The sequence below is a fragment of the Sparus aurata genome, chromosome 11 (assembly GCF_900880675.1).
Source record: "Sparus aurata chromosome 11, fSpaAur1.1, whole genome shotgun sequence".
NCBI lineage: Eukaryota > Metazoa > Chordata > Actinopteri > Spariformes > Sparidae > Sparus > Sparus aurata.
The window spans coordinates 24760173-24773584 of NC_044197.1; the positions used below are offsets into that span (position 1 = coordinate 24760173).

At 42.3% G+C, this 13412-nt stretch overlaps 1 protein-coding gene across 2 annotated transcripts in view; it reads right to left on the reverse strand.

Annotated features, from left to right (window-relative positions):
* Positions 1-2708: 2708 nt before the first annotated feature.
* The window catches only part of raver2 (ribonucleoprotein, PTB-binding 2), a 96551-nt gene continuing 85847 nt past the window's right edge, over positions 2709-13412 (reverse strand). For both annotated transcript variants that reach the window (XM_030433764.1, XM_030433763.1), the window contains exons 12-17: positions 12807-12915; positions 12077-12258; positions 11283-11393; positions 11097-11198; positions 9219-9437; positions 2709-6411 (exon numbers count right to left, since the gene is read on the reverse strand). In XM_030433764.1, coding sequence (XP_030289624.1) covers positions 6271-6411; positions 9219-9437; positions 11097-11198; positions 11283-11393; positions 12077-12258; positions 12807-12915 — 864 coding nt within the window. In that variant the 3' untranslated portion in view covers positions 2709-6270. The remainder of the gene's footprint in view (positions 6412-9218; positions 9438-11096; positions 11199-11282; positions 11394-12076; positions 12259-12806; positions 12916-13412) is intronic.

The following is a 13412-nucleotide window of genomic DNA, read 5'->3' on the forward strand; positions in this document are numbered from 1 at the left end:
CCTCAAAAAAAGGGCAGCTTGCTCTCAGTGGCCCCTACCTGACTGAAATAAACGAGGATGATGACAGAGATATTTTGCGAGGTGTTTCCTGTTAATCAGCTCAGTTTGTTTGTTTGTTTCCTTTTCCTCTTTCCTCACTTCCTATTCCATTTCCTTGAAAGTGTCAGCCAGATGTGCTCTAGTAACAGCCACTTTCCTTCAACATGAACTTGACGACTACACTAATGACCTGTCGACAGCGTATGAAAGGCAGAGGAGCCATTAGCGGTTAATTAGCGTTATTTCTAAGACATGCCGGCAACACAATTCACACATTTATTTGGCGAGTTTTTGAGCGTCCTGTATCGTAAAATGTCTGAACAATCGAAAATGGATGGACTGAACTGAAAAGAAGAAGACAGGTTGACACTTCACTACTTGTTTAAGCCCAACACAGTCATTTCTGCTCTTGGTCTGTGTTGCGAACGGCCAAAACTGAGTGCGTGAAAGCTCGGAAATCAAAATAAAAGCTCTCTCAAGTCTGGTGACACTCCAGGCTCCGTCCTCGCACTCTCAAAACTTCTCTGTAAACTTTATCGAGACATAACGCAGAGAAAAAAGCTGACGCCGCTGTTCCAGTACCACTAAAATAAAAATTCAGGCTCGACCCGACTTTGGTGGCAGACAGTCGGACTGGAAAACAGACAAGTCAAGAGGACAGACAGCGAGGTAGAGAGACAGACAGGGAAACAGTCAGGCGGACAGCGCTGTCTAAAATGTGCTGTCGAGGCTGTTCAAACCCACAAACACAGAGGCCCTGTATCTGGTCTGAACACACACACGTCTCTCTCTCTCTCTCTCTCTCTTTCTCTCTCTCTCTCTCTCTCTCGTGGAAGTGAAAGCAGAACCAGAGTCCAGCTGACTGCTTTTCATCCACTCACACCATTTAAACTTTGGCTCAGAGCCAGCCAGACCATGAAGGCCGATGTTTCTGGGCAGCTATGCAAGTGCAAGTGAGGGTTAGGTTGATGACAAAGTGAAAGAGTATGGGGGAAAAAAAAAAAAAAAACCCATCTGAAGAACTGATTAAGAGGGGAAAATGCAAAACGGCTTCCACAAACAGCCACAGATGGAGAAGGAGATGTGAGACTCCCAAGCCTTTATCTTTAATAGAAACTCCCTGTGTTGGAAGGCCGAGCGGCTGGATCTCCTGCCATCCCTCCTTGATGAAAATTGTTTGCTGTTGCAGAAAAACACACAAACCACACTGAGCAAACTGAGAGAGCAGGTGAGGAGAGCGCCTCCACACACCTACTACTACATATTGATGTTTGATCCTCGTATGACAATAATAACTTCATCTAAAAGGCAGAATGTAAAAATATTAATGTAAGCAACAGTAAGCAGTGACCTGTTATAAAACCAACTCAGATTTGATTGGAAAAAATGTTAATTTGGAGTCACATTTAAAAATATTTTGGAACTCTGTGATCTAAAAGTTGGAAGTCAACTCCCACACACTGCCTAAATTGCAATAATTACATTTATCTGCAGCGTTTTGGTGCTGGACCTTCACTTTTTTTGCCTGATGAAGGTCTAGTGAAGACACGCTGCGAATTAATGTAAATAATAGGTTCAATATTTGCAGCAGCAAAAAAAGCCTTTTTTTCTGTATCAGATACCTTTTTGATCTAATTATAATAGTACTGAGCAGGTCTCAAAAACGATTCACCAAAATAAAAGAATTTTAAACTGCCACAGCAGCAATCACACTGGAAACAGACAGGCGATAAGCCACAAAAGCACAAAGACAACTTAATAAAAATCTTAACAATGGAAACTGGAAATAAAAATTTGTGCTAATAAGGATGGTAATACAGAATGATTTTTTTTTTTATCCTAGTGATCCATTTTCTAACACTGATATAATTTGTTTTCTCTCCTGTGTCCTATGTTTTGCCAGGGTACTCTTCTAAAGTTCCTTTATTTTTTAAAGCAGTCTTAGGAATCTGTGAAAACGTGACCAAAACAATTCCAAGATGATTTTTTAGAAGAAAAAAAAATTCCACATGCATGAAACACTGGACAATTCCAATAACAAGTGGAAAAATAAAAACTTTTCTAAAGAAAATATTTTCTATTTTTTATCTTTTTTTAAATGTGTGAATCAGACTGAAAAAAAAAATCAGGAGAAAAAGAAAATCCCAATGCATGAAAAAGAGCGGAAAAAAAATAAAATCAGGACTTTTCTTTTTTCATGTGTGAAAAAATACATTTTCTGGAGAAAAACATATCATTTTGTTTCTCATGTGTGTGACTGACTGAAAAAAAAAAACTGATCTTGAGAGAAACAATCAGCTCATTTCTTGTTTTCATGTGTGAAAAAAAAAAGTTTGCACAGGGGAAAAGTTTTTGCTTATTTTTGTAATACTCACTTTGACCACAAGAGGCTGAAGAGCCCCGCTGCCTCATGTTCTAAATAGAAATAAAAGCCTTCCTGTTGTCTTCCGAGGAAGTTTTCTCCACGCACTTGAAACACAAGATACATCTATTGTGTGTTAGCTGGATAGCAGATATTTGTGTGAAACCAAGTGGGAAAAAACACCAACCTCAGAAACATTCCCCCACTCAGTTTCACACTGTAACTTTTCCTGAAAATAAAAGTTTTGGGTTTTTTTTTTCACAGAAATGTTTTGTTTTTGTTTTCTTTTTTAAATAATGACCTTCGATTATGCTGGCAAAACTTTATTTTTCAACAGTTCTCAAAACATTAACACAGGATAGAACTTTTTCTGTTGTTGATCGGACTTAGAAAATGGATCACCATGAAAGAAAGTCTTCCCTTCTCCCTCAGGGCTTCTGCCGTGTGATGGGGAAGAAAAGGTAAAACATGACGAAATGTTTTACATGTTTACAAGATAAATATACAACTCATCTGATATGCAATATGTGTTAACTCAAATTGCTCGGGGGAAAGCAGGACATCATCAATTAGCGAGTGTTATGAACGTCAGGCTTCAGTGTAGGAAAATGACTCACAGTGAAGACATGAGAGGTCTGTGGGTAATTTGTCCCAAAAAAGAACTAAAAACAGTGTAGAAATGCTTTGCAACAGCTCAGTGATACAGCAACAGAAAAAAGAAAGGGAGCCCCACTGAATGCACAAACAAGTGAGGGACTAAATCATGCTGAGCACGTGCACACAGGCGAGACAAAACCTTTGATTGGCAGCGTTTTCGGTGGGGCCGATCCTCTTCCTGCCTGGATGTGTGCAAATATTTAACAGGATCATTTTTGTCACTTTATTTGCATTCTGTCGCTCCTCTCCTTTTGCTCTCTGTGTGTTTCCACATCCTCCGTGATCTATGTCCCGGAACGCAGCCCTCAAAACGTTTCACAGCTGCGTGTTTAATATGAGCTGAAAGTGAGACGCAGCGCAGAGAAATGGAGTTAGGGAAGATGTAACGAGATGAGGAGCAGGCAGCAGAGGTGATGGAGAGACACGCCGGATAGAGGGATATGTACTGCAATTTAATGTTCAGCCATTTTATTAGTCCTTAATAAGCATACCTGCGCACCAGCACTCCTCCATCGCCACAGACAATCTCCTGTTCTGCTGTTCACACCCAGCCGTTACCAGACTGACGTACACCTTCTTATCTCATCTCTCCTGCTATTGTGTTTCACGGCGTGTGTGCTTGGCTGCCACACAGGTAATATTCTGCTCACTGATGTATAGTCGGATAAGTATGAGCAGAATACAAAGACACACACACACACACACACACAGAGTGTATGAGCTGTTACGTGTTCGTATGCGATGCTGTGCGGATGGCATTTACACTCGAAAATAAACATTTTACATTCATCTTTCTACAGCAGAAGGAGACTTATTAGTTATTGCCGGTTTGTTAAACAAGAGGCCTGTGCACATAACGCACCCCGACGACCAAGCTGTCACGTTACAGTTGAACATCAAACACACCGTCCTGGACCTGAAGTATGACGCGGTTCACAGTCTTTGCTCTAATATTCATGTTTGTAGTGGTAACAAAAAACAAACAAACAAACAAACAAAAAGGATTGAAATAACAAAAAGAGTCTTGAAAAACAGACAGAAATCTTTTTATCACACCAAATGAAGAACCCTTTCTCTGCTCCTTTGCGGAAATAAATCCACTGATAGTGAGCAACCCGATGGCCAGAATAAATGTGAGCTAAGTTTCTGCAAAACCACATAAATCAAAACTGAGTATTTCTTTGTTGTAATTTTATGTTTGTTTAGGTTGAATATTCGGTTTCTCGTTTGTCACATCAATATCATAACACACTCATAATCTGCTGACAGTGGGTTTAGGCACAAATCCCACTTGTTTGCTTTAACACGAACACGTGAACGTGACACGCCAAGTTTGGTACAAATATCAACCTCTGGCCGACTGTGGTTTGCAGAAACATTGGCTGCTAACGTTACATCCTGGCAATTGGGCTGCAATTTCCTTTTTTTTCTACCTGTTTCCTCTACAAACTTAAAATGAAGGTGCAGGAATTCTGCAAGCGGCCATCAACAAAAATCCCACGCGCGGCGGCCTGTCGGAGCACGTGATGAGAAAATGCTTTTGATTCAGAAAAATCTCTCACATTATGAAGACTGTCTCAATTTCATACTACATGCCAACCATATAACCATAGTGCCGGTCAGTTTACAGAAAGAAATAACACAGTTTACAGTTTTTATAGGAAATTATTCTATATGTGCCCCATAAGAAATGCAATCAAATTGCAAATCTGACTGCAACTTAGTTATTTGGAGCCAACTCATCGGCATTCATTTGAATCATTTTGCCATCTGTGAGCAGCTCCTTCGTCTCTGTCAACAGAGCACTAAAAACAGATTTTTTCTTGGATTCATACAGAGTGATCTGAGTACACAAACAACACTTCAAACTGAAAACCTGCCCGCAGTTAGTATGTAGTATGAATTCAGGACGCACTTACAGTCTGAAACCTTGATGTTGTGATGGAAGTAAAGCTCCTGTTACAGTCCCAACAGGAGAGGAAGAGAGGAGAGGAGAGGAGAGGAGGAGAGGAGTGACGAGGAGAGGAGAGGAGAGGAGAGGAGAGGACTGTGCCCTAATATTTGGCTTAAATGTTCAAAACCAAAGCAGACACCTACATTAAAGTCAACACAATTTGATTCAATATCAGTAAATAACTTGAATTGCCTTGGAATATTATTATATTATATTACAAATAGAACAGTATATATTGAAAAAAAAACAAAAAAGACACGCAGTAAATGTTTTCCTTTCATCCGTGTTGCACAACTCGCCCAACAAAAGAGCCGGGAAATGTCCATTAAATATGATATTGTCTGTTACGCATGGCTTTATATATTCTGTATTACACACCGTATTTACATCAGCCTTTTTATTTCTCTCCAGTCTTTTGAAGAAAGGTCCATTCATCGAGGGAAGCTATTGTAAAGTCACCACAATTAAGGGCTTTGATTTTTTTTTTTTTCCTGATGTGCTCCCAAACCTTGGGATTGAAATGGCTGACACTTCCTACAGAAACAGCATATCAACACGCATAAACACGCACGCACGCACACACACACACAAACACACGCACACACTCTAATTCTCCACAGGGAGATATAAAAGAGGAACCTGGGCGATAAAAGGAAAAGAGAAAAGAAGACACCGAAGCGGGGAACAAACAGACGTCAGTTCGACTGAATAATCAAAGCGTGTGTGTGCAACAACAGACGCGCTTTGTCTTTTCAAAGGAGACACAGAGGGAGACACCTGACTGTGAGACCAGTCCTAAGACAGTTTCAGCAGGCGGACAGGTCGCCTGGCTGCTAATACAAAAGCAGCTTATACGTACAGATACAGTTTACTTCAGTTTACATTATATTAGAAAAAATGTACAAGATAATATTAGATAAGTACAGTTTACACAACAGTTTAAGTTAAAGAGTTAAGGCTTGAACAGGACAAAAGCAACACCGTGTTTGTGTGTATGTATCTGTGTGCGTGTGTGTGTGTGGTGTGTTTGTGTGCGTGTAAATAAGTGCCAAGATCAAAGAGCACTATGGCTTACTTTCACTTGAGCCATTTGCAACCCCAAATTCTGTTAAACTCAACACCTACTGTAGGGATGCAAAATGGTCGCCACAGAAAGGCCACTAGAGGGAGCTGTGACATCCAGCAGGCGCCCGTGCGTGTGTGCCTCTCCCCCCCCCCCCCCCGTAAGCTTTTAGGCTTTAAGGTGGTTTGGTTCATATTAGAGCCTCTTCCTCTTGAAGTAGTCGGCGTACTGCCCTCCCAGGCCTTGGGAGTGCTGCCCGATGTAGGCACCATCTGATGATGTCACTTCCTGCACCGCCAACTGAGGGTACTCCCTCTTATGGCCCCTCGTCTGGTTCTGGGGAGGGGGGGAAGAAGAAGAAAGAGATGGAAGAGTCAGCGAAGAAGAAGAAGAAGTGCTGAGATGTTGTACGAATATCTCCCACGGATCAACTAAAGTCACTCGGCAGGCTGTTGCTGATGTCCAATGTTACATTGTTATACTGGAGACTGTTCGAAAGACGACTCCATCGAACTCCTGTCCCTTTTTGGAAAGATGCACATTCAACAAGTCGACAAATATAAACTGCAAGAGAGATGGTTTACAGATTTTGTAAAATCATTATTTACTTACGTATTTCTGTTCACTTGTAATTTCCTATCTTCTGTTATTTTGATTTAAACGTATCCCCGCATTAACATGTTGTTATTGCTGTAATGATAATGTTTTTTTATTCGTCCAATACAGAGAGATCTTCCATTTCCATAAGTTTGATGCATTTAATTTCATTTAATCAAACACTTAGCGCCGCAATGTCCTGAGTTTCAGTCTTGTAATTTCAACATAAGGGCCTCTCCACTGTCCTGTTGGGCATGTACTCCTATTGTTAGCTTTTACTGACTTGGTTTGCTTTTGCTTCTTGTGTGGAGGACCCTAAATGAGCTTCAATACATCTCCTTTTATTGAATGAATTGAAACTTTATCAAATCATCTATGAAACACATGAGAAACTGAATGTCTACAGGTTGTTTTCATCTGTGCACTGATCGGCAAAAAGATGAACTAAAATAAATGTCACAAGTTGGGGATTTTGACAACGATGCAAACATCCTGTGTTTGTGTGTGTTTTAGGTTTACCAGTTTAAAGGTACTCAGTGAGACTGGGCCACAGAGGCTGCCTGTGCAAACAAATGTAAATCTTCCTGGAGACGAGGCTTTGCTCAGCCGTCTGGATCCTGTCTGCTCGTGTCAACGTGCACTCAGAGTCCTTTCCTCCTTCTCTTCTCTCAATTGATTTGAAAGCCTTTAACTGTGCATCTCACAGAGTTGTGAGCGGTTCAATCAGAGAGTACTCTGTAGACACCTGAATAGGACACATTACCCAGTCATTGATGGAAAGTCTGAAAAAATGAACAGAATTGTTGTTACTGCTTTCTTATCCTGTTTGTCATCTCTCGACCTGTAGGAGTACGTTGTTGTTGATGATGCAGGGCTCATAATATGATTAAATGTACAGGAAACACCAGACACCAAGGCTGCAACATAATAATCCACCTACTGTTCTATCTGCAGTCACAATTTCATAACGAAAGCTTGCAGCTGGTGATGCAATGAACACTTCCTGTTGCTGCGTTACATGAAGGTCTCTTCATTGACAGACCACTTCCTCGTCGGTCTTTGATTGTGAAGGAGCTACACGGGCTCTTTGGAAAGGTTACACGCAGATTGTTGTTGCGGCAGCAACCACATAGTGCCGGGGCATCAGATTGTTACACGTTGTTGCACACAACAGTGTAATGACTGAACACTCAAACACTACAGAGTAACAGATGTGTAAGATAAGCATCTGTACTAATATTTATTATATTGCTCTTGTAGAAGCATTATTAAACATAAAATCCATCCAATAGTGGTTCTTCTGAATTATTACTTCAAATTCCACAAGCTGAGCGGTGACCCTCTCCCTCATCACCCCACTGTAAACACCTAATACTGCCCACTAATATCAGAAGTAATATGAGAAACACTGGAGTAGTTAGCTGCAAAATGAAATGTTTGGATTTTGTTGCCCGAGCTGAGCTCGCTCCCTGGAGACAGTCACTTCAAAATGGAGAAAAAAAATGGGTTAAAAAAAAGGCAAGCAGACATTTTCTCTTGCTGCATCCAACAGATGTAGTAAAAGAGCTGGTAACACTTCATCTCACAGTGTGGATGTTTCATTCTAAGTAGGTGGTAAGTACTGAGCAACGTAACTGAAATTTCCCCAAATTTACCACGATAAATACCTCTAAATTTATTGAAACTGACCACTTTAGTACATAATGAAACTATGCTGCAATTTTTCAACAAGCGCTAATAAATAGTTTGTAATTTAATTAATACATTTCCATGAAACTTCAAACATAAAATGGCACTTGTGGCACCCCACCTGTTACCGCTTTACATTGAAGTATTTTTATTGACAGACCACTTCTGCGTAGGTCTTTGATCGTGAAGGAGCTACAGGTCTTTGGAAACATAGTCTCTGATGTTTTCTCCAAAAACAGAACAGTGCCATCGGGTCAGTTGAGACAATCTCACTAACACAAGTGAGTTGTTGCAGCTTCATTTTCAACTAGTTTGGAAGTGAAGTACATTGTTTTAACCATTCACATTCTCCCCCTCCTAAGTCAATATATGCACAAACTTAATTGTAGTTATGTCTCTGGATGAATTGTTATCTCAAATTATAAAAAGAGTTACATTTAACTTGAGACATTATTATTAGACAGAAATGGGCATTTAAGGAATGAAACTTTAAAATGGGAGATATGCCACTTAATTCTCGAGTATGAAGTTGTAATTGTCAGTAATTGGCAATCTATCCTGACTAACTGTAAAAAAAAAAATGCTTCAAAGTTGGACTGATCTGCTGAAAGTTTCCTGGAAATGTATTAAAGAAATTATCAGCTGTTTATCATCTGCCTATTGGAAAATAGCAGATGATTAAAATGAAATCGTGTTGGGGTACTTTAAATATTAATTTTAATAATAATCTAAAATTATTGTGGTAGTTCAGGGGTAATAGCAACACAAAATTATTCTACTTATCATGAGCTTTGCAGACCTGTAAAATAACCAATGTGTTTACATCCTGAATGAGAAAATGAAGCTTCTTTACTCACATAGTAGTAGGTGTTCCAGTCAGTGGCGGCAGTGTGTGCGTGCGTGACGGGGCTTGGTGCGGCTGCCGCCGGGTGTGGCGCCCCGAGGAAGCCGGGCATTAAAGGCAGGGTGCTGTAGGCTGGGAGCACGGCAGCAGCCGGGAGGACGGCCGGTGGAGGGGCGGCGCCGTTACTGACCGCGTGCAGAGAGACTCCAAGAGGCTTACACACATCTACCTCCTAGAAGACACACACACACACACACACACACACACACACACACAGTGCAACAATGTTACATTTATGGTGGCATATTGTTGTCATCATGATTTTACTCTTTGTTTAGTCGTTTAGTCATTCATATCAATCTTTCTGCCCCCTAGTGGCTATTATGAGACCCACTGATTGTCTGCAGGAGACACCCTTGGACAAGATCTCTTATTTATCCCCCAACTGCTGTTGGACGAGCTTGTTTATTTTCCCTCAGGACAACCAGCCAGAATGTCAACATTATTTTCAGGTCTGTTTCACGCCAGGAAGAACCTCTATCATATCGTTCTCTCCAAGATATCAGTTTCTCCTCCAGCACTGAGCTCAGTAGACCAGAATGTAACTCTGCCACACTGCCAGATCGATGGCTGCATCCTCAAGCAAACACTTCACTCAGCACACACGCACACACACACACACACACACACACACACACACACACACACACACCAGCAGCAGCAGCAGCAGCAGCAGAAAGGCCTAGACGTGGAGATGCCTGCTGTCAGCTGCTGGGTGCTGAGTGATGCGTTCCCTCTAACAGGGTGTCGGTGTCACACGGAGAGGTCAAGCACTGCAAATAAACATGTGGACAATCTGCATGTAAATACCAGCATGCTGCTCTGAGGCCTGCCGCTCCGGATCGGTTACACTATGTATGCAGGAAGTTGTTTGACTCAAGATATTCAGGTTGGGTTTTAAAGAGCGTCCGTTTTGTACGGAGCACGTCAGGTGTCATTGATCAAGTCCTAATGAAGAAATAATGAGCTATTTGTATGCAGGAATTAATAACTTCTGCCACCAGATTTGTGATTTATCGTCTTATTACTGTTTATTTTGTGCCGCTTTGTGCTGTCATGTCTGAATAAAACCATCAATGTTGTGCCTTCCATATCTAATAAGAGTGCAGCGTGCTTTTTGCTGGCCCTCCTTGAGCCTCTTGGCTCATTTAATGTGGGTATTAAAAAAGCACCCAGGCACACGCTGGGCTCTTTAACTTAACTGAAGCAAACAGATAACTCAAGTGAGAGCAAGCAAGAACTCTTTATGAGCGAGTGTTGGTGTCTAATTTGAGTTCAGACCATAAAGGGACAGTCCACCTCTTTTCCTCTTACATGCAATGCGATTTATCCATCTAGATTGTTATGGAGTGAGAGGCCACTATTTTCTTTCTGCTAAATTTCACATGCCAACCATTTGACTGTGCAGAAGGAAGCGTGCATCCACTCATGGATGAGAGGCTCCTGCTAGTGACAGCGCGGGATGTAAACATAAATAGTGCGTTCCTTGGCAGAGCTGAGGAATAGATGCACACCTCCGTCTGTGTGGTGACACAGAAATAAAATGGTTCCTGCATGAAACGGCTCCCAACCAGATCTGTTATCTTCAGCAACCTGTTCATGATTTCTGTAAAGAAACATTTCTCTTGACTTTTAAAATGTATTTGTACAGTGCATAAATAACTCTGAAGCTAAGAGGAAACAAATGTATTTTTGGTTTTAGGGTGAGCTGTCCATTAGTGTGTGATGACATTTGTGTTTTTATTCACTGAAACAGCTGTTTGAGGGTTAGGACTCGGCCCTTGTGTGTTTGCATGTGTGTGTGTGTGTGTGCGCGTGTGTGTGTGTGCACCTTGGTGGCGTAGGCCTGGTTGGCTGTTGCAGGCTGGGAGTAGTACTGAGTGACTGCCTGCATGTAGGAACTGTAATCCCCATAGGTCGACACTGGTGGAGCCTGGAACACAAGAAAGGTAAAACATAAATGCCGTAGAGCTCCTTGATTGGTCAAGTAAACATCGTAAGTGTGTGAGTGTGTTACCTGTGTGTGCTCCTTGCTGTAGTCTGTGGCCGTGGCGTCCTGTGGAGCAGCAGTGCTGTAAGTGTGAGCTTGTGCTGCTTGGTAGTGCTGGTACCACTGCTGCATGGCCTCCTATGCGACACACACACAAACACACACACACACACCTGGCTGTTTGTTCTCCTTGTCTTTACTGATGTTTTCTTGCCTCCTCAAATTCTCATTCATTAACTATTGTTCCTGCCGGCGGCTCTCCCTGTTCCCCTCCTTTGTCTCGTCATTTCAGACAAATTAAACAGAGCGTTTTATTGGTTATCTAATCATGATTCATTTGTTTGGATGGGAAGATTGTAATTAACATTTAAAATTGGGTTGGTATCGCGCTGCAAATATCAGATATGTCACTCGCTGCCGGAGGAGGCACAACTGCAGGCGAGAGAAACAGAGAGAGCAGGAAGAGAGAGGAGCCGACAAACAGCCAGCAGGGAGGAGCCATGACTTGTTCAGAGCGGAGCGTTAAGACAGAGGAAGGGAGCAGGGACAGATGGAAAGACACGGCGCTCTCTGCCAAAATCCTCTCTCATTCTGTCTGTCCAAATATCCAAACCCATCCTCATCTCTTCCACCACCCTGCCGCCCATAGTTACAGCTCACTCTGTCACTGCTGAGCTCATCCATCCACTCATTATGTACCCGTCCAACGATCATCTGTTCACACCCTCTCACATTTTAGGCTGAGTAACAGACCCACGCCCACGACATCTATCACCATATTCCTTCACTTGTGCCTCGCGTGTGTGTATGCGCTGCAGTACCTGTGTGTAGGCCTGGTTGTATTGGCTGTAGTCAGTGGAGGTATCAGTGCTGTATGGAGCTGTGGTTGTAGCTGCCGCGCTGTGGGTGAAGGAGCCGGAGCCCTGGGAGACGACGGGAGCAACCGTGCTGCCGTACACCCCGGAGCCGGGCTGTCCTCCCTGGGCTTTACTCCCAACTGAGCCTGAGCAGCAGAGGAGGAACAACGAGTGAGATAACGCTGCTGATAATCACAGTAATACAAAAACAATCTCAAAGGAACACTGACATACTGTAGTCCGTTCAGATAAACAGTTAAACACTCGTGGAGCACGATCCCCTTCTTAAGAGATCATCTTCAGTATATACTAAACAATCCGCACTCAGCTTCTGACAGCTTCACAGCTTGAAGAGGCGACAGTGTGACACAGTGGCAGTATATTCAGCACTGCTGTAGAGAACTACAGCTGTTTAACATACTGAACATGCAGACCGATGTCCGATTATGCTCCAGGAGGGCTGTAAATTGGAGTGGAGACCATGTGGCTCGGGCACCACTTGGCGATGGTCGTCCTCCTGGATCCACACTCTTCACATACATTTTATATAATTGACTTGTATCAAGTAGTCTACCAATGGAATTTGTTACATGTCTATTGACTGTTTTTCTGTCCTGGGAGAGGGATCCCTAACGAACTGATTGCACAAATAATAGGACGAGAGATAAAGTGTATGCCTTCACTTGTTGCTCACCTTGCAGAACCACCCCTGGCATTACACTGGCCAGGTTCAGGTAGGGATTGGAGGGCAGTCTGACTTCTTTAGGAGGATCACCCAACAGAGAGCTCTGACCACTATTGACCTGAAGAGAGAGAGAAACAGATTCAACCGGGATAATTCACAGTGCAATTAGTAGGTGATGCCGGTCAAACAAATTCTCCGGGAATTGGTATACAGCAAATTCAAACACTGGTAAGCCTGCTCTCCAACCTCCGATCCACCTTTTTAAATTATTCTATATCCTCACTCATAACTTGGACTTGTGTTACATCTAAGGTTGCACAAACAGCACTTTGGCCTGTGCTGCAAAACAGCAACATACCAAGCTCAACATTAAGTTTTTTAATGTTGAAAGATTATGTTGAAATGGTGTACAGGCTGTGGAAACCTGAGATGATTGTACTCTCTGTTAATTACACTTTGCCTCCATTAAAGAGACTTTAGAGAAGACAGCGCTGGGACTGGAATCAGTTCCCTGAAGAACTTCAGCGCTGTGATTATCTCTGTACACTGAATCATGATGGATGATTATGTTAGCATAGCAGTGTTTTATCTAAACCAGTTCTAGTCAAAGAGATG